The sequence below is a fragment of the Colletotrichum spaethianum genome (assembly GCF_022836535.1).
Source record: "Colletotrichum spaethianum MAFF 239500 DNA, contig09, whole genome shotgun sequence".
NCBI classification, from domain to species: domain Eukaryota; kingdom Fungi; phylum Ascomycota; class Sordariomycetes; order Glomerellales; family Glomerellaceae; genus Colletotrichum; species Colletotrichum spaethianum.
Genome location: NW_026054779.1, coordinates 1103019 through 1125259, shown reverse-complemented (window position 1 = coordinate 1125259; position 22241 = coordinate 1103019). Strand labels below are relative to the sequence as shown.

Below are 22241 nucleotides of genomic sequence, written 5' to 3'. Positions count from 1 at the left end.
AGGCTGAAAGCAGCTAGGGTGTTGGTTCAAATCCTGAGTTTTGTGGCTAAAAGGCCATTGGCTGTTGTAGCCACGGGCCAAAATAAGAATCGATACGAACCAAAATTCCACGAACACGATACAGGGCCATTGGACCTCAAAATTACCTATATCTGACTCTTTAGTCTCATTCAGCAGACTACCAGCCCAGACTTAGGCTGAGAAACTTACGTAGCACAGGATGAAGAACTGTGATAATGACTACAACAATGAGATGATTGCGAAACGCAAGCAAAGCGCGCTAATGTCCATAACGGCATGGCACAGGTATAGACCAGGTACGACCAGAATGTCAGTGAAGTTGACCCTTATCTCTACAGAAAAACTGATGACAACAGCCTCAATAATAGAATGAACATACAAACATCCACTGTGTATGCCTACTTCCCGAACACACGCTTCGCATTTTCAAGAGTACCCATGTCTCCAGGCTCCAATTTGTCGGCGTCTTCGAAGTCTTCCCTTGTTCTCTTGTGCCTAACTGAGAGAAAGCCCAACCCCAGTCCACCAGCCTCTGAAGTTCGACTTCGGATCTTCCCAACAGCCTTTGGAGGTCTGATGAACTTCGGATCTCTCTGAATGAACATGGGCAGCGTGTCTGGTAGATCCAAGGCGTAACGTGCTTTCGGAACCTTGTCTATGGAGATTTTCAGGCTGTCGCCTTCATATCGGGGAAGCAACACGCTAGGGCTCATTTTCTCCATGCCCTTCAAATCCGGAAGAGTAACCAATTTGACAACTTGATTCTCACCATTGGTCTTTTGGGAGAGAGCCACTACTCCGTTAGACGCCACTATGGATTGGGAAGTAGCGTTTCCCATCTTGTCGACTGAGAAGCCTTTGCGCAAGAGTGTGTTGCATGAGCTGGTGATGGTCAAGGAATTGCTGTGTTGGCTTAGTACCTGGCAGTTCGCAGTTGACGATTCCACCTTTGAAGATGCCATATCGACTTCTAAAAGCTGGGAGGCTTTTTGAGCAGCTTCAAGAAGATCCTCTGGTATCGAGAAGACCGAGTAACTTGAGCTTTCGGCATTTTCCAGCTGCAGAACCAAGAATGAGCCACAGTCGGAGAAATGGAGGCCTGTCGGCAGTTTTTCTGTCGCGTGAAATATGGTGTTCGGGGACACTGGCATTACCAATAATCAGTTTCAAAGACGCAGTTTAGGTTAGGGAAACAGACTAACCTTCAGAAAAAAGCCACAGAAAACAGCCTTTCAGAATGTCCCCATTGTCTTTTGAGGAAATACAATAAACAGCCACTATTGGAAGGGAGGGGTGGAAATAAGTCTTCTCGGGAGGCACAATACAACGCTTTAGGAGCAATGAGCTGACTCTTGTGAGCTCCTGTCCTGTTGGCCCGCGGTGTCTCCAGAAAGTGAACAGTTGGTTGCTGTGCTGTTCTAACTGTTGATGCGTGACCACGTGTCTGGCGTCTGGACTAAACTGTACGGAAATCGTCTTCAGTGATATCCCTTCGGATGCCCAACGATATCTGGAGGTACGTTTCCACAAAAAGTCGGTGTTTTGGTGGATTGGTAGTTTTTGTGTAACCAGAGTTACGGTTGCAGAGTCTTCGTTATGGGCGGTGATACTATGCAGTCTGCATAAGACGGCGAATGTCATGATGCCGGGACTGATAGAAAGTGGGACTTGCAATTCGTTGCCGTATCGACCGTCAAGGTAATGTCGCATTGTGGGAACCATGTCAACTGGGTCGATGGGAATTTCGACCTTGGCAGCACGTTTGATAGAAGAGCCTAGGGTCCATACTTCATAAACAGCAGTCCATCCAGTACAGATATCCGAAATATCTAGGTCATCGTGCCATCTTGCTTTGAGATATAGTGTCTCGAACAATCTGGGCGGGATCATACCGTCAGAGATGGAAAATGATAATGCAGCAGTTGGAGCACATACCTAGGGGGCCAAACGCTCAAAACGCCCTTGAAGTCTTGAGACGTTTTCGAAATCATTGCAACATATTTGCTACCAACCACGGAGAAATTCGGACGCTCCGTCGTCTGAGCTAGTATTTGGGTACTGTTGGGAGAAAAGAAAAACCGACTCTCAGTGGAGGCTGTCATCTCATCCCATACTGTCGGTGGGAAGTCAGTTAAGCGAGTGTTCCAGAGCGCTGTCATTTGATCTAGCTCATCGCTGAAATGTTGAACACTTCTGCTGAAAACACTGTCACTGGAACTTTCAGTGCTCTCACTTGAGGCCCTCCCCATCCATTCCGCCCATTCTCTCAGAGGCTTTGTAGATGGATGATACTGGAAACTCGCTCTTCTATAGCTGTCGGCTGTGTAGAAGCTCTCTAGCCAAGCAGATACCACAGATGGCTTTGAGAGAAATGTTTCTACCGCAGATTTCAATGTTGACAGTGAATCCTGGAGTGGTTTGGGGCAAGCGGAATGGTCGTTGAAAGCATTTTGAACTCTTTCAAGTCCAGTCTGGATGTGTTTGATCCAGAAAACGGCCGCGTAGTCTGTCAGAATGAAATGCTTGTGCAATTCCTCTCCAGACATCTTCTCGCCGAAGTTTCCAGATAGAGGACGGGCCGGTGTGTAGTAAAGGAGCTGATGCAGGCAGCAACGGCTTACATCGAAGCAAGTTGTCGTAAAGTCTGGCAGTCGAAGAGTTTTTCCTGGTCTCTCGACCGGTGTGAATGTGTTCGGTTCATCATCGAGACCTAGCAGCAACTCCTTTACGGACAGGTGTATCAATCGTAGTGAAGTAATCCCTTTGGGGCCATAGAACAACGAGTCGGTGCAAACCCTCTCCACTAGGCCAGCCGAAGCCATGATGATAGCTTCTTCGAATTCCTCAATGCTAGTTTCGGTGATTTCTTCGACAAACCCTTCTAGTCGCAAGGACTGTTGCAATTGCCGTGACGATAGCGGCATCAAAGCATGCGCTAGCCAAGTCAAGGTTCTTGCAGCAAGTCGCTCCGAAACGCGGCCAGATTTGCTTATAATAGACAAAGTTCGTTGATACATTTCGTCTAGCCCTTCAGGATTGTTAATTTCCATGATTGTGGACATTCGCTGCCGCGGTGTAACGACGGGCGAGTGGAGGTACTTGACCATCAGCTTGGCCCAGATAAACATGCCGTCAGCTCCTTGGACCAGTCGATCTATCATCTCCGTCCGTTTCTCTTCCGAGACATCTGGAAGGAGTGAGTCCGCAAAGAGTTCATCTATTTCCTTGGAAAAGAATGTTCGAATATCCTGAGAAACAAGATCCTTTGGAAGCTTGATTTGAAAATGGCGTGGGACTGCGCGCTTGAGAGAGGGGACATTAATGCGACTAAGTGCCAGAATCCTTGGCTGGGAGGGAGCCTGTACTTTCAAAAGCGACTTGACCAAAAGGTCTTCTTCTGAACATTCGTCGATGCCATCTAGGACGACGATGCTCTCCGAGCTGAGGCAAAGAGTAAGTAGATCTAGGAGAACAGATCTGGATGCGACTAGCTGGCCCTGTCCTCTATCCTGCATGACGAAGCAGAATCTATCCAGGATGTCTCTATCGTCTCTGTTCTTCCATAGATACTGTGCTAGAATCGAACGGTATGCCGCCAACTCGTTGCTACTTGCTGGTGTTTGGTAGTCGAAGAAATAGTAGTAAACTTCCCGTGGGCTTTGAGAAGTACCTATACTAAGCTCAAGGGTCTCTACGATAGACGAGGCAAGAAACGTCTTTCCGGCACCTGGGTTTCCTAATTCATCATGTCAGCTAGGTCCTCGTTACTCCTGGGTGATGACTCTTTACCGTGAATCCAAAGCATATTGGACCCAAAACGGCGTTGATTGGTTGGGGCCTCTACTTGACCTTCAAGCCAACTAGTGTACCATTGCTGGTCAAAAATCCAACAGGCAGTGTCGACTTGTCGCAGATCGCAACTTTTCTCCTTGATTTCTGTGAAGTTCGGGGGGTGTAACCAAGTGTTGATCTGTAGTCTAGAATTTTCTAGAGTTTTAATAAGAATTAGAAAAAAGTAGAACGAGTGGAAGCGAGTAGATTGTGAAAAGAAAGACTATTAGAAAAGGATGGAAAAAGGCTCCAGCTTGTCAGAAGCCGGTCGAGGAATACGTTAAACTCACCCATATACTCCCTTTCTCTTACGGTGACTTCTTCCATGGCTAACCCACGAAAGTTGGGGTCTGACTGATTCATTCGTTCGATTATCAATTGCTCCTCCAAAAATCTTTCCCTTAATGCTTTCGAGCGTTCGGTCTCGGTAAGCACATGCCTGACGGCAGGCTGTTGGTGCCCATGATCAAATTCCGCTTGACGATGAGGGGATGTCTTTAAGGTCCAGATGAAGACTTCTTCAAATAGAACTTTCCGATGCTCTTCCAACCGTTGAAGAAGATCGCGAAACCTAGCATCGAAGGGTTTCCACATGAGTGCTCCAATGACTGCGGGCGTTCTTTTGACTCCTTGGTCGCTTGCAGTCAGCATATGGTCAACGGCTCCGAGCGATATAGGGATGCCGTACTACCGTAACCTTTCGTAAAAATCCTGACAGCAGCGTGGAATATTCTGAGCAAATCACCATATATCCCCTCCACAAGCCGCCGAATGCGTTCTGAGGAATTATTCTGAACTATTTGCAGGATTGTACCGTACTGAGGAAAAGACTCGGTGAGCTTTTCGATCATGTCGGTAAATTTGTCAAAGAATGTGGTATAGTTAGACGACAACTGAGAGACAAGTCAGCATCTCAGCACAATTAAAGTTGTTGTGCAAGTCTGCAATTATGTATCTAGAAGAAGAAGAAAACGACTGCATCAAATCGATTCGTACCTGAAGAACTAGTCTGAGAGCACCCCAGCATAATGCCGCATATTCAGGGTTGGACGAGACGAATACGTCTACGACTTTGAGGAAAGGCTCAAAAGCATTCGAGAACTTCCCGAGGACAAGGAGTACTCTCTGCCTTTTAAACTTCTGCCGTGTTATGCCGTCGATCTTGGAGAGTGACTCTAGCAAGTCATTTGATGTCGCACAGGGAGAATATAACAGCATGTCCTCTGGAGACAAAGATGAGATGAAGCCATCACGAGCCTGTGCAAATGCATCTTGATCGAAGGAAGAGTATTTCCGGTGCTGCGAAGCTCTTCCATTAGCTATACGCGATGGGGCCAGCCTCTTAACATGACGGTACCTGCCTCGGTTGATGAATCGCCGGCTACTGCCTTGTCCGCCATAGTGATAGTGGGTTGAACCGAGTTGAATCAGAGGACGTAATAGTTCCTGTTGTCGAGCTCTTACTTGGGCTTCGGCCTGAGTCCTCGCATTGTCGAGAGCAGCTCTTTGAAGAGAGGAAGGTATCTATGGAACGAGGGTCGTTAGGCAGCAATCACAAATATGCAAGAAGTGCGCCCAGTTTTATTCCTCCCATGCATCAGTGGCGTTGGCTGGTAGGCAACAAACTAAACTGATTGGTGCTGAGTGCATATGGCCCCGGTCTCACTGCATTGAGGCTGACGTGGGGTGTATATGTTTGCTTGTCTTGCGCTGCGGCAAGGCATTTCGTACCAATAGTCTAGGACATCACAGCACAACTTTTCAATCGAAGTACAATACAACCAAATTTTAGCTTTTTGAGCTCATTTGTCTTATCCCCAGTTCAGAAAATAAGAGTGCCCAGATCTACTCCTTGGTCAGCTACGTTTACGAACATATCAGAGCATCTAAACTAGTTGAGAAGTTGGTAGCCGTTCAACAGCAGCCTGTTGTTCGCACCAATCTGTGGGGTAATCTTGGGATACGCCAGTCGACGCTCAGTTCCTAGAGCATGTTTGTTGGCCTGCCTTTTGCTAGGTGCCAAATGCACCTGCCATTGGATTTCGCGTGTTTGGTTGGCGAAATCCGTCCCATATATGAATCTGACATTTATCCGCATTGCCCACTTCAACAGATTTACGTCTTGTGACGAACGAACCTTTTCGAAAGGTCGACAAATGACCCTAATCATTAGCTCACTATAAATATCACCTGAGAAGGTAACAAAATAGCCAGAGCGAGGTAAACAGCTAGGTAAGTCAATAGTACTTGAAACATCTAGTTATCCGCTACTCTTAACAGAACAGCAAAGTACACCACTCTTGTTGTCACCGTTGTTTTGTTAACAAACTACGCTATGCAGCTTGAGACAGGGCAAAGTGCAAGCTGTTCAAGCCATGTTATCTTATGGATGTGTTGATCTAAGCTTAGTAGCCAACTTAACCTAGATAACAAAGCAGAAAGATATCAAAAGACACCAATATAAAAGTAAACAGTAGTAAAAAAAAATCCATTTTTAGCAAGCGTTTAGCAACTCATCTGCTGGTTAGGATGATCAGCCTAGCGTACAAAACAGGGCATCGTTTAAGCTGTGAAAAGAGTAACACGTCGCAACAACAAGGGCAGCAATTAACGTCCTTTATCTTACGCCATAACAGCAAATAGCCAATAAAGGAGCCATTTCTTCAATCACTCTATTCAAGCTATATATTAATCGATACGTGCAGCTCAGGGTGGATGATTGTTTACATTAATGGAAGTGTCATGAAGTCAATCACCGGACTGCCAGATAAAGTCAAACACAACTAATCAACACAAGTTTGACTACAAACATTATTGACATGGAATCAAAACAGAGATGTCCTTAACATGGATCAAGATTTTATGTTAAAGGAGTATTAAAGCCTCGCAATCCGTGCTATTCATAGGAAATATTGGCAGATTATGTCATTCAACCTGGCACACTTTCCACTCCAGAGATTCCGCCAAAGCGGAGTTAACAACGAGCTTCATCTGTCTAATGATCAATAAACAAATCCATCTTGGTCGGCTGCCGTCAACCCCCGCTTATAACAAGATCAACAACGGGCCGAATGTGACGTTGTTTGTTGACGCAACGGGTTCGAGTACGCGTAAACCAATGTTTTGCGGATGTGACCATACAAAACCAAGACCAATATCTGCTGATCCCTTTCAATATTTCCGGAATATCTCTCTCAGGGGCATATAGGCAAGTCTTAATATCCTTATGATTGTCCCCGTTTCTATGCCATGTCAAAGCTAACTGGTAAACCCGACCTCCCCAGCCATTAAATAACAACAATAACCCAAATACCGAGGCTTGTGATCGCTGCGATTACCATCAAACCTGGAGATACGTAATGGCACAATGCAGTTTCGAGACCTGGATACTATTTAAAGAGTTGTATCATACGTTTACAAAATCTATAGACCTGGTGATATACCCTCCAAAAACGTAATTGGCGACCGTACCATAACGTCCGCGGGTTCGAAACGCCCGGCAGATCGCGTCACATCGTCGACGAGTTAGAAGTCATCGCCCTCATCTCCCTGCTTTCTACGAACCGCATAGCTGCATAACAAGGAACCTTTCCGGCTCCAAAAGAAGACTTGCCGCGGAGCCGCATGTCACCGGCGAGTTCTGAAACGTGAGCCTGATGATTCCATGTCCAACAGCCGACTTGTGGAGTGTCCTTTCCCCGCAGACTACATAGTACAGTGGTTCTTCTTTTTCCTTCGGCTGACGCAGTGCCATGTGGTGTCCTTGCGTGTCATCGGCAGGCGAAGCGACGGTGGGCCAGTCTGGCCTCATTCCATCTGATCTTCGGCAAGCGGCGAAGTTATTGAAGTTAGGTTTCCAGACATAATAGCTCTCAGTTCGGCAAGGCGACAAGCTGATACAAGGATTCATTATTGCAACGATCTCTTACAACAGTACAGCCGTTACAGAAATGACCTTCTTCGCCCACGCACCCGTGGGCCCGCTGAAGGTTGCATCGCGCATGAGCACGCCTGGTCATTAGGTCGGGGTTGTATTATTTTAAAACGACCTGTCAACATAATTCATGTTGCCTCATCCTGGTTAGGCTGTCCAAACGTAGTTCATGAGGGACGACGTTGCAGTAGCTCATTACCACGCGCTGGATAAGCCAATAACACTGATATGCCGACGAGAGCACACCGATATGCTTTCTAGCCTGTCGAGGAACGCACAGGGCCGATCTCAATATTCAACGGTGGACATGACAGTGGGGTTTCGCGTTATGGCCCTGCAGCGCTACGTTTACCGGTAGTGTTGCGACTGCGTCAATCCGGTCTTGTCGCCGAAGCACGTTTCTCACCTTCTTTTAGTTGAATTTCGTTCCAGGCTACCTTTCCCTTCTGACCAGGGAGTTCTCGTTCTAACTCCACCCCTCGTGGTTCCTGCAAACTGCATCAAAACCCTGACGTCCACATTGCCGGCTCTCAACTCGGAAGGTATGTCGACCAGGGGCCGGAAAAGACCCGTCAAAGGACAAGGGGATGATTCTTAGTACCTACTGACCAATTTGGAGAGGTCAGTGCAGAAATGATGAAGAGAACAGAGGGCAAGTTAGGCAACAGGCCACCCACCGATTTTGCTCCCTAGTAAACGGAAACTGCGCGCTCTACCCGCATTGACAGCTGAAGCTTAGAGGAACCCCGCGCGTCCACTTCAGCTCTGTGATGGTACGCCTGCCCCGCATTGTCAAGCGACGCAAGGGAACAAGGCGAGGAAGGTAGGTAAGTGACAAGCGATTATTGGATGCTATCTGTTCAGGATTGTTACGTGGATTTGATGACGCGATTATGGTACCGTGTTCCTGAAACCTTCCAGAGAGCCGAAAGAGGGGGAACGCAAGCAGGTCAAAGCCGAGGGTCATTTTCGGGGATGCCAGCAGTCACTGAATCTTGTGATCCTTGAGCGCACAGACACGGGATCGTGCTACCTATGTAGGAGACACGCAACCCTAAGTGGCCGAAGTCCACTGGTATTGCGTGATTCGTGAAACGCTTCTGGTGGGATGGCCGTGATATGAGATGCGGGCATAGGGGGGGGGGGGGGGAGGCCTGAACACCAATGATTCAAAGACACAATGACGGCTGATACTTATGCGTGCTGTTTGTACTGGTCAAACTACACCCATATAAACTGGGCTCAAGTCAGTGAACGAGGCAGTCCGGTCATCGGGCAACGTAGATCCGGCGAGTGAGAGGGCGGACCATACTCCGACGCCACGTCCGTTCCGATACCAGGTAACTAGCGACCGCAACCATCATCTAGTCAAGGTTGAACGGTCTTAAGGTTTTAAGATTTGGTCCTACGGCACATTTACGACACGTTCTGGAAGCAGCAATGTTTGGTAAGAGGGGAAATCTAAACTCGACTCAACTCGACTCCTTCTCGCTCGCCTTCTCCGAGAGTTCAGACGCACACGGACCATAGGCCTCCAGTACGGACTGACAACTCTGAGGGCTTCATCCCCGAACAATCCCTTTCTCCCTCGAATCTCCACGACGAGACAATGAACGCTGTAACCTATCGCGACTCGCTACTGGGTTCTTCCGGACTGGAACCACGCAATGCCTGCTATTCATGGTTTCCTTCGCAACCGCACGCAAGACGATGAAAACAATGAAATATCGTATTGTGATCAAGCCCCTGCCCATGTCTTGCCGCACGAGCGACTCCAGAGATGCCGCATAATCAGACAAACAAAGGAGCAAGAAGAAACCACAAACTCTTGGGCTTGATTGGGATATGTGTCATGGAGAGCGGGTTCTTCCAATAATTGGGGGTGGTGGGCAGGAGCTTTGATCCCGTCGAACTATCTCGATACCTGTAGGATGCCCTCTTTTTCTTTTTTGCAGGGAGAACCCCAAAAGCCGTTGTCAACGGTCCATCCCTGCTGACCCACACCTCGATATATGCATTTCCTTCACGTCCCCACGTCTTTGCATATGCACTGCACGCCTCAGGTCTGCGCAAAAGCCCTCCATTCAACCATATCCCGGCCGCCTCTTAGTCCTCCATTCCGGATCGTCGATTTCCTCTGTTCCCTGACCTGAAGGCATCCTACATTATCGAGCGGTAATGATAATATGTCACCGGGCTCATGAAGACGGAGTCCGCGCTCGAGTAGCTCCCCACACTCAGCTCCTGGGGACAATCTGACTGGTGCTTATCGGACTGGAAGGGGCATCTTGTCGCTCCCTGTTGTCAAGGGGCCGACTGGAGCGATAATGGAGAACCGCCCACAAGATCTTTGGCGAGCCTCGTTCCACAGCGTCGAGGGTATGGCACTGAACTCAACGCGTATCACGCAAGCAGCTTAAGCATGGACAGGCATGTCAACTCTCCCCCAGCACTCAGGGTCCAGACGCGGTGGGGGCAATGGAAACTACAACATCTTGCAAATACCGAACGCCCCTAACGTTCACCATGCTTAACATCGCTAGCACGCTTCTGGGCTTCCGTTTCACGACCTTTCAGCACAATTTAGCACTGTGGGTGTTCTCACACACTAGAGCATTTAATGGTTGACATGGGACGTACTCACATGTTGGACAGAGGAGCAACATTCCCTTGCCGGCATTCCGCTGTCAGGCGCGGGGGAGTCTTCCGCATGGGTCTGGGTCGGATGTTACGTCGGTCTAGACCTTCTTGTTAATCGGTTCGAAGCTTCACAGTGAGCATCAACGTCACCCATTAAAGATGGACGAATCTCGGCACAATGGTAGATTCCTACCAAGATACAAAACTTCTCATGTTGCTGTGTCTCACTAAAGACACAGCGCGGTGGCATTCAACTACCCATCGTGTCCTACTCTGCCGGGGAAAGGGAAACTCTGAAACGGAAGTATTCATGGATCATTGACGATCGCGGGTTTTCTTCGCCGTATCGCACTCTTTGTAAGCGGCGATAGCTTCTTGCTTGGATTGGCATCACAGAACTTGCATCACGAGCTCAACTTCCAAATTAGACTCAATGTTCACAAGACAGGGTAGCAAAGGCTTGCACCCGATTCAAGAGCGGTTCCGTACATTGCCCAATAGCATCTAATACCTTGTACAGCTTAAGAGACGCAATCAAGTTCAAACGTAAGGATCGATAGCACGAACGACAATCCCATCCATCCACGTCCATCACGGAGCATAATCAAGTATCGAGATGGAATGCAACGAGGAAATCAGATATCAGGATGGGTCGTTAAACACACGAAACTCGCCCCTCTCCCCTTCCGCATGGAGGTGCCCAAGACATATCCTGAGACCCGGAGCTCAATCCTCCCGACCCAAAGCCCGTCCAGCAGTTCCTGATCACCACCAGGGCCGTGCACCAATATTCCCAAACAAGCACCGAGTCAGAGCCTCCCCTCCCCATCAAGCCTACACCCACCCATTACAAGGTACTGGTTCGCCTGGAAATGCTGCGCAATATACATTGCAGGGAACTGTTTGCCTCCATCTGTTCATCGCGGCAATGACACATGACCTTGGTGACGACTAAAGGGTTGCACATAAAGATGACGGCGATCCGCGCGCGCTATTGTCGAGTCATGATAAGAACAAAACGGTTGGCATCACAACCAACATCCCAAAATAAGTAGCCATAGCGCTCATCAAGCGCGCGCGCGCGTTCACTGGCGACGAACCCATGAAGATGACGCTAGCAACTAAGAGCCAGCAACAAACCCATCCGGTGGCATCCCAAGCCTCGTGGCGACAGACTTCCTTAGCCCCAAACACCTCCAGGAACAAAGGGCGTCATGCTCTCTTGGGGCCACATTTACAACTCGTGGGCCGAGTTAGCACGGCAACCATTGGATGTTCATCTCTCCACTGTGGCTATTTTGTTCCCATGCCTCTCTATTCCAGGCCTCACCCATGGGGGATGAGTCAACTACCTTTTACCTAAAATTCTACCTCACGATAGTGTTCTAAAAATGGAGTTTCGGGCCTTTCTGCACAACAAGGACTGATAAGGGTGATACTATACCTCCCGACCCGGCCGCAGCGGCTGGTCCAACTCTATGGGCTCGAGCAGGTTTCGTTTGGCCTGGGCTTGGATGAATTAGGAAGCGAAACGGCCGGCTACATGGGAATTCACTATTTACTTTAAGCAACAGCCGGTGATGTTCGAAAACGTGCCGGGTACACCTTTCATATTCCCTTGCATCTCGCAAAACGCCGCCGGGGTCCAGGGCTGAGGTGGACCCCTTCTTCCCGGCGGCGGTGCAATACGGGCCAACCCAAACCAGCACCGAAACCAAGTCGCCGGCCGGGGCTCCTCGTGTCGAGGAAACGGCCATCGTCCGACACCGTCGTTCCGCCAAGAATGCCTTCCGAGTTTTGTGACAAAGCCTGGCAAGGCATGACGGGCCTCGGTTTGGTCAAACTCGGAAGGTTCCACTGGGCCTCAAGCAAGAACACATCATCCCAAGTTTATGAGTTATTCAATCTTCGGCAAATACGTGTGATAGTTGAGACGGTTCATTTCTTCCGTATCGGGCAGCTCGGCACTCGGCAAAACAGATCGAACACACGTGCCCCCCGTCTTGCATGCCCGTTCGAAGAACGACAAACCATGTAGGGGCAAATCTGCCCTTCGGTGTGGAATCCCGTTTAGTGTAATGAGATAAACTTTGCAAGGAGATCCTTTCGACCACGAATCTAAGAGCAAAGACTCTCCACGTGGATCCACGTGCACTTCAACGCACATACCAATAGGACATTAGTCACGAGCAGAGAGAACAGACTTGCAAGCGAGCTTTGCCAACGGGCCTTGGGTATCAAGAAGTACGAACGTTTCATTATACCTCCATCAAGGCCACCTTAGCTATGGTTGCGCAGTCACGCTCGCGAACGAGTGTCGTTGCTAGCAAACACAGTGAGCACGATCAACGTCTTCGCCGCCTCTTCATTCGGCAGCCCGAGGAAAGCCGCAGAGTCATGGACTATCAATATTGTACAGCAGCGCGGATACCACTGCCGCGTTCATGAGGGACAAGACTCTTATGTGTCTTGGCGGCGGCATCATGCCCGTGGGACGTTAAATACGATTGCCCCGCACCCAACGACACGACCATGTGCAACACCCGGTAGTGTTACATTGTCATTTCAATAAGACTAGGGGCGGACGACACACTCACCGATTTGGATACAAGGCCGCGGCGGTGAGGGGGGTTGTGAGAGTGAAATGAGATTTCTCTGAATGTTCCACCCATCACGAGCGCAATACCCATCACGTTGTCACAATCACCACGGGTGCCACCTTCTCGATTAAATTGAAGTTTTGGATATTACTTCGTCCGGTTGTTCTACAATGCGCTATTGCCCGGGATGCTGGCTGGACTCAGCGCGTCATAGCCAAGAGGGGAGGGAGCATCCTATCGAACAACAACTCGACTCCGTGATTCTCAATTGTCCTTAAATACAACCTTGCCAATTCGCCGTCATGATTCAGGACCTTCTTCTGCAGCGCCGCGCTCCTCATCGCCGACAACATTCGCTCTCTCCAAAGCCGTGATCAATCACGTCGTTGTCAAAGACCCTGACACGTCGAGCGTTGAGAATTGACCATCGATCACCATGAAGCCCACCAGCATCAACATGCTCCTCGCCGGAGGCGCCCTGACCTCCGGCGCGCTGGCCCAGACGAGCGGCGACCTTACTATCCTCGCCATGAACGTCGCCGGCCTGCCCGAGATCCTCCAGAACAACGAAGTGCCCGGAGACAAGACAACAAACTCCCGCACCATGGGATCGTATTTTGCCAAGTACAACTACGGCATCATCAACGTCCAAGAGGTGAGTTATGGGAAATCTACTTCAGACAGCACTGCCGATCACCGCGTGGCTGGCAGCTATAAGAGTCGCGCATAAGCCATCAGCTGCTCCGTTCCGTCCCCCAACGCATGGAGCATCCACGCTTCACATACCCAGCTCCCCCAGATGTCCCTGTTTCAACCTGAACCTTATATCGCCATGAATATCCACTGCGCATGCAGAAAATAGCAACTGACGGTCCAAAAACAGGACTTCAACTACCACGCCTATATTTACGAGACAGATACGCACCCTTATCGTACCGCGACCTCGGGTGGCGTACCCTTTGGCTCCGGCCTCAATACCCTCTCCAACTATGACTGGATCGACTTCGAGCGCATCAAGTGGTCCACCTGCTCCAATGCCTCGGGGGCCGACTGCTTGACGCCCAAGGGCTTCACTTTCATGCGCGTGCGCATTGCCGAGGGCGTCTACGTTGACGTGTACAACCTGCACACCGACGCCGGCACCGAGGCCGACGACCTGACGGCGCGTAACAGCAACCTGCACCAGGTCGCTGACTACATTGATGTCTGGAGCGTGGGCAACGCCGTGCTGGTGTTTGGCGACACCAACAGCCGCTACACCCGCACATCGGACGACATCGAGGTGTTCGGCACCCAGAACGGCATGACGGACGTCTGGGTCCAGATCGAGCGCAAGGGCGTCGCCCCCACCGTCGAGACCATCTGCTCGAACCCGAGCACGACCAACTACTGCGAGACGGTCGACAAGGCCTTCTACCGCGGCAACGCCGTCGTCAACCTCGAGGCGACCTACTTCAACTACGAGAGCAGCAAGTTCCTCCAGGCCAACGGCAGCATCCTCTCGGACCACAACCCCATCACCGCAAACTTCACCTGGTCCCTGTCCTCCACCCTCCGCCAGTCCGACTTCTCCGGCGGCCCGCACGGCGACTGGTTCTCCGACCTCCCCGCGCTGGCCAGCAAGACCAAGCCCAAGGCCGCGACGCTGACATTCCACGGCGCCAACCGCCTCGACGCCGTCGCCCTCACGCTGACCGACGGCACCAGCTTCACGCACGGTGGCACGGGCGGCACGGCGGCAACGCTGGCGCTCGGCGCCTCCGAGTTCTGGACCTCCGCCAAGCTGTGCTGGGGCCAGAAGGACAGCCAGACGCGCAACTTCTACATTGAGGCGACGACCAGCACGAGCCGGAAGCTTGCGGCGGGTACGCAAACCTCGGACTGCGCGACGCACACGGCGCCCGCGGGGTGGCAGATTGTAGGATTTTTGGGACGTGACGGCGATGAGATTGACAGGCTGGCGTTTGTCTATGCGCCGCAGTAGTTGATGGGGTCGGCCCCATTGGATAGATACCTGAGACGATACAACCCTAATTTAATCATGTCATTCATGTCACTCATGTGCCAGCTTGCCGATCGCGTCTTGACTACATCACGGGTTCCCGACTATCCGTGGTATTGGCCATTTTATGATCGGCCCCGGGTTTTCGGTGATTACTTTGGCGGAACGATCTTCTGCTCCGGAGAGACCTCGGGAAAGGGCACCTGACTGTCTCTCTTTTTCTTTATCTTTCTCTATGCCATCACCCTAGCAGCAACGCGATTCATGAATCAGGGTCTTCCCCAGCATCAATCATCGTCGTCGAGATTGGCGCGTCAGAGGCCTGGACAGGGGGTAGCGCACGGAGCAGGCAAGAAAAGACGCCTTTCCCCAGGGGCACGAACGATTACTCTGTCCACCAACTGGGATTCGACCTTATTTTCTTTGTCGATCAGTTGTCCTTCATGTGTATGCGCTTTAGTGTTTTCTGCCCACCACTGAGGGAGAAGACTGAAATAACCAGCTAGTCTAAAGATGTGACATCCGAGAGGCTGAGGCGTTTCCTACGCAGGCAAACTGACATGACTGCCAATTTCAAGCCCGACGAAGGGTGCAATTGGTCCCCTCTCCATAGGGTGGTAGCTTGTCAATACTCAAATCGGGAGATGGATAGTCTGATCCTCGAGGCAGCCCGCCAGCCAATCAACCGACCGAATTGCTTCTTGCCATCTCTCCTTAGACCAAGACAGCGAAGATGACCTGCAGGGACTAGGGTTTGGAAGCTCGATAGCTGTGCAAGCGTGCAGGGTGTTCGCGCCTGCGCTCTGGCCTTGCTGGCGATGCTCGCCCAGGTTTCGCGGCTGAGGAGGCTGTCTCATTTCCATGCGACGGCCGCATACTCGGCTCTAAACCTGTAACATGAGCTCGATCTAAGCCCAACGGAGGGCAGAATCTCGAACGAAGGAATCTGATTGCGCCAATGTGGCTGATGGACCCTGAGCCCGCTCGCTCATTGCTGGCGTTGATAGGGCAATGGGCTCTGGCCGCACGGTATATACTCCGACCCAATGGCTGTCGCTCGGTCGTGAGCTAGCGGCGAGCGACTGTTTTAGCGGCTGTGCTGCAATTATTCGCCAAACACATCGTGACTGGCAACCACGAAGCCACCTACTTTTGTGCTTCTGGGGTTGGAGCCGAGGCCGCCCTCAATTCAAGCTCCTGGCTAGCTTCCCGGGGTTTTAGTGGCGGCTTAACTGTGCGCTCTTCCTTGTAGCTCCCCATGGCATTTGCAATTCCGACAAGTGTCCAAATCGGTGCCAAAAGCCAAGCCAAGGCGCGATCGTGGCTATCAGTAATAACTGCTGAGATCAAGCTCTCTTGGTGCCATAGCTCCTCGCAAAGATTTCCCATCTTCAGGAGGCCAACACGACTAGGTGCAAGTCCTAGAAGTAGTTGCCGGATGTTGAGTAACATGGCGGTACCAGTTTGATGAGCTTGCGCCCTTGGGCTGTCGCTACAATGCTGGCAGAACCGGTGGTGATGGATGATAATGTCTAACTTGGTGAGTTGGTGAGGTGAGCTCCTCAATGGCTTCTGTGCGGTGCGGTAGTTGCCGCCGATCATGGTATACCCCCCCCTCCAAAGATAGGACTTGTGACCAATGTCTCATAGCATATTTCTAAGACGGGGAGGGCTTCGATACTCAGAAGGCTGACAAGTCCCATTATGCATGACCGGAGTGTGCGGGCAACAATGGTGGGTTGAGGAGGTTCCGCGATTGTTCGATCTTCATAGTGTGTCGAGTAACTTCCGGTTGGGACCCCGGCGATGACGCAGCTGTGAACCGAGAAGCCTCCGTTGTTGTGCTTGGAACACACAATGGTCGCGAAGGTTGTCAGCTTTTGGAAAGCCCTGTCGAAGAACAGAGTTCGGCCAACTTGTGGAACATGACGCGATGCGTTGCTAACATGAGACGGCGTCAAAGTGGTTGTTAGAGATTGGATGGTGGAGTGGAGAATGGACGGAGAGGTTCGCCCGCTATCCAGGGTCCAGCCGTGCCGGGGAAGCACGCCGAGCCCCGCCGAGCACTAAGAGTACGCCGGCTTGGAGTTTGCAGTTGTGTTGCTAAGAGACTGCCCCTGGACGACTGGGAACTGCTTTCGTTGAGGATATGTTCGTAAGAGACCACGAATCTGAATGCTAGGTAAGCCGTCATGATCTGGGTGCTAATTCGGAGCTACGGAGACGGACAGCTGGACCGCTGACCTATGCCATGGAAGTTCGATTCGAGGTCCTGTGCACCAGCTCCTCGGTTGGTTCTATGGCTTGTCTATTTTTGTCGGCTGTAAATACCATGACCAACAAGGCCATTCAAGCTGCTACAGCTTGATGCTTCCCATGCAGGCATTGCGTTTATGATCACGGCCGGAATCAACGATGAACGCCGCGCCTTGGTTTGCGCGCCAAGAAGGCACACCCACAATCAACTATCTGGCGCTAAGTCCATCATGAGGCAGTAGCGGGAACGGGAGCCAGGAACCAACGATGGGGACTTGGCCGGAGAACCTCGAGCTGTGTTCGTGGATTCCCAAACGCCACAATCGGCCCTGTTTGCTTCGTGTTAGGTTTTTATCGCATGAGCGAGGTGAGAACTGATTATACCTTGTCTAACAAATGCACTTGCTCCGGTTTCCCGGTATCGTCGATCTAGGTAAGAAATGCAGCCGAGTGTACACATCTCGTCTCCTAGGGCTGGTACGTGTCAAGGGGGTCGTGGCAGGCCGCAAATAGTCTGTCAATTTGGAGAGGCAAACACTGTCTGCAGGAAGAGGCTGATCACGCTGTCTCGCATTCGCCTTTTAGGGGCAGGGAGCTTACCCGCGGGTCCCGTCCAAAGATAACCAACGATCATGCTGTTTTGGGGGGGGGGTTAACCTCTTGATCGACTGAACTTAATCTGGGTCAGAAAACGGGCCTGATGACGATTCGCAGGCGTTCGTACTAAGCAGGTCTGCTGGCTTGTTGTTGGGGTTATTTGGAGGCGAGCGCAACTACATGAGTTCAAGACGAGGCACTGAGGCGCTAATCACGACAAAGTCTCGGGAGGAGAGGAGTTGCGCGCAAGAGCTGGACGTCTGGACTTTGCGGTTGTGCCCTTGGCTCATCCATCCAACGACCGACAGGGTTGGATGGAGCTCCGCGCTTCCGCAATTGCGCTACTTATTTAGGTACGATGAGTACGTTGCGGGCATTGGTTGTGCATCGGGTATAATTCGGTGTTAGTCTTCAATCCGAAAAAGCCGTTCTTCGACGCCAGGGACTCAGCGCTGCCGCCTTTTGTCGTGGACGGGACGCATATTATGATCCGTCGAGAAAAACAATGGACGTAGGTAATGTGAGAACCCCACTGCACCGCGCAAGGCAGGCATGCGGGAGCGAATGCCTGGCAGTTGAGCCAATTGACACCGCTGAGCTTCATTCCCCACGATCCATTGGTGGAATGTGTAAATGAGACAACCGGCTGCTGTCATTGATTTTTTCTCGAGAGGGAGGGGGTAGGGCAATGAGCAACAGGGTGCTGAAAAGGTTGATCTGATCGTAGGCCCAGCCGGCCCTCGAAGCCCTTGTGCAAGGTTTCTGTGCAGCCAGCGAGTCGGGAAACTTTCATTTCATCACGCCCTCCGGGGTCCTGGTCACGGTGGACGGCCGGACGACATCCGGATGCGCGGTGTGGGCCATCCACGGGTGGGTCTGTCCAGCAGATAGGAAATGCCAAATGCCTTTATACCATGGCTCTTTTGATGGTGAAAGAAAACCAAAAGATTAAAATAAAAAAAACCACTGCAGGGTTTCCGACATCGCTTCGATAGTGTGTATGTGTGATGGCTCGTGTACGTGATTGTGCATGCAGGTGGCTTCTTGCATTGCACACGCCACCCACAGATACTCAGGGGCGAGTCTAACCATGGGACATGCTGTATGAAGTCATAACAAGGTGCGCATAGCATTGGTTCGTCTACGCATCGACGCATCGGCTCTCTCGAGACCATGGGAAGACGAAATAGGGAGCGTCGAGGCTTGCCATCCCCAAGCAACGGAGGCCCTGACAGTACGAGACTGTGCCACCGTGAGCCCATTGGCATGCGAAGAAAGTGATTAAGATTCCTCGACGGCCAATTTGTGGGCCGTGTTGCGGGTCGTTCAGGTTAGCCAAGGGCAGGTTTTTGTTCCAAGCCAAGGGTGGGCAAATGAGGGTATCTTTTGTCCCGGTTACAGTTGGGTGATCCGAATTGCCGGTGAGGAGGGGGGTGGTGAAGCTCCCCGGTCGCCGGTGCTGGATTGGGGTCGACAACCCCCTCGAGTGGCAGCGGTGATCTCCGGTGATACGGGGCACTCGACTCGGCGACGCGAAGGATGCCGACCCGTCACAACTGTTGCAGATCGTGAATTCTGTCCAAAGTCGGAGTCCCTAACTTGATGACGTGACGAAGAGATTCTGCGTATCTCCAGGTTTCTGCCGAGTGTAAGCCTCATTGGCTTTGCTGCCGGTCGTTACGCAATCATCCAGCAAGGACTCTGGAAATGGCTTTTCTAGCGCATAGTGCGTGCGCAGTTTGGAGAGTTGCCCACTGCGCGAAGCTCCCTCGTCCATTGGAAGGACACCAGATAGGAACACATAGCGATCCATCTCGGTGCGATGACTGACGAAGGCCAGTATTGGGGCGACACGCACATGCCAGGTGATGAGGCTTGCAGGGCAGGGATCAACAGTTCCGGTTTGGTGTCTCCCCAGAACGTGCGTACCCTGGCCAGGCCCGCCTGCCACTAGGCCACGAACAAACAACATGTTTGCAGAGTTGCAGGGGGAGGGACGGAGCACAGGTTCGCGCCACAGGTGCTAGACGGGAAGAGTTGCAGTAGCGGTGCTCGGGGGCTGCAGTGGGAGCGCTAGGGACTCGAAGCCGGATACTAGAGACAAACCGAGCCAACCAATGTTGTAGTATTGATCTTGAAAGCTTCAAGGTTGCGTCCCAGCCTGGCCAAGATCCGCCGCCGCCTTATTGAAAGTTGGTCGTGATATCTATGCACCAGGCCAGCGACGGTCTTGCATGGACACAAGCAGGCCAAGCACGGGGAGCCGGATCGCTGTGGTTGACGGCGGGGCGAAGGAGCCGATGGACAGTGAAGGATGGAACTACCGGTACCCAGCCCGCCATTCTCAACTGGCCACTGGTTTTTGGAGCGTTGTTCAAACGGGTCGGGGAGCGAGATTAACGAGACGGCCGCGATATCTGGTCCCGCCTCTCCCCCCCTTCTCGCCTCTGGCCGTGTGTCGTAGACCGGCCTCGACTCTTGTTTTTTATTCCCGCCGGAAGGGCAAGTTCAGACGACCAGGGGGTCGGAGGCGGCGCAAAGTGTGGGCAATGGGGCTGCAATCCACGACTGGACACAGCATCGCGGTTGTTGTCAGCATGCATGGAAGCGTGATGCACAGGGTCCGCTGCTTGGGGAGTTTGAACAGGGCTTACCGAGCCGCAGACTCTCTCTAGTAGCGGAGAGGAATCGGATGACACGACGGCTCCCGGGTCGTCAATACGACGAGTGGATTTTCTGGTCAGCGCTGGGACAGCTCATCGACAAGAAAGTGGTTGAAGGACTTTTGGAAGGACAACTTTGCGAGGTGCGACGCACTGCAGAGAGTGTGCTTGGAGAGACGGATGACATAATTATCTCGTCTCCTCAGCACCCTTCAGCGAGCAGGCCCGCTGGTGCAAGCTGCTGTGAACAGCGGTTTGTGCCGAGCAAAAAGGTACGGACCTTACGAAAATCGCAACAACGCCGCTAGAGGGAACCACCTACCTAATTGACAGAGCCGCCTAAGCTTCCCCCTGGTGGTTCTTTCCCATCCCGCAGAGCAAATCATATCCATTGTCAAACCAACCTTCAAGCGTCCATCACCACCACACCCCCATCATGTTTTGGTTGACGAATGCTACCTACATAGCCACCACGACCACGTTCTTTTCTTCATCGTGCCTCCTCACCTGATCACTGCCTTCCACTATTGAACGCCAAACACGCCCGACCATTCGCCGTGGCCTGCTCCATCTCGGAGATGATGCGCTCAACGACGGCAGCGCACGAGTGGGAATGAACTGACATTTCATGGAAGAAGCAAGCAGCAAGACTGCGGCAAGCACCGGTTTGTGCGACACGACCCCCCAGGAACAAGCAAACCGTCAAGCCGCGCCTACTGCCGCTGCCTACGGTCAATCGTCTTGCGCCGTACCGTTGCCCAACGTCCAACGGAAGATTAGGCCGCGGCGCGTCGCTTCGAGCCAAAACTTCACCCCGGCCATGTCACATCGCACCCAACACCGACGCAACCATACCGGCCATTGCCTACAGAACGGCAGCAATGCACCGCATGCCGTGGCATCGTGGCGTTCCTTGGAGTTCCGTGCATATTGCGCTTCTACCCAGTGCCACACGCAGACACATGCACACATCGTACGTACATGCAGTGCTGCCCGTCTCTTCAGCCGCCACATGTTTGTTTTATCAAGGCGACGATCCGACCCCCTCCCCGGCTTGGACGACTAGCCAGCCAGAGCAGCTTACGTGCACATACCTCCACTGGAGCGCCGGCAAGTCGATGCAGCGAGGCATCGCATTCTAAAAGCGCTTTTACAGGGCACCGGTCTCTGTGTGCCTGCTGTTCAAATGCCCATTATCGGTTTGCCTATGACGATGCCATGCGCCACAGTGATCGAATGCCCCTACGAGGCGCCGCACTTACAATTCAGCCCTCAAAGATCTAGTGTCTTGCCCGAGGTGTCATGCTGGAATGCCCTGACAGGCTTGTACATCCATCGCTATTCCTGCCAGTTAATCGCTCAGTGCCGAGCAGCTTGGGATGATTCAGGTGGAATAGCACTGTGAGACATAACACCGAGCCAATTTCTCTCGCCGGTCGTTGCCCCTGCGAGCACCGAACAGAATCCTGCCCTGAGCCAAACCGTAGCATCACAACCGAGAGACAATTTAGATGAGACTGCATCTCTGGCTGCAACTTGTCGGCAGCGTACGAATGAAAAGACACCGGCTCCGTTTGCTCGTCTTCCGGAACCTCTTTTAGAGCCGGGCCGCGCTATAAACAACCGTGGCATGACATGTTCCCCGTTCGCCAACGGAATGTATCTTTATTATCCAGATGGGGTTTACGTCGTCATCT

The 22241-nt window shown here is 51.8% G+C and overlaps 1 protein-coding gene across 1 annotated transcript; it reads left to right on the top strand.

Annotated features, from left to right (window-relative positions):
- Window positions 1-13462: 13462 nt before the first annotated feature.
- ColSpa_04510 (sphingosine N-acyltransferase-like protein fum17) lies at window positions 13463-15010 on the top strand (the record flags this gene model as incomplete). The annotated part of the gene is made up of 2 exons (XM_049270722.1): window positions 13463-13681; window positions 13910-15010. 2 exons carry the CDS (start codon window positions 13463-13465, stop codon window positions 15008-15010), a joined length of 1320 nt encoding a protein of 439 aa, XP_049126679.1.
- Window positions 15011-22241: the final 7231 nt, after the last annotated feature.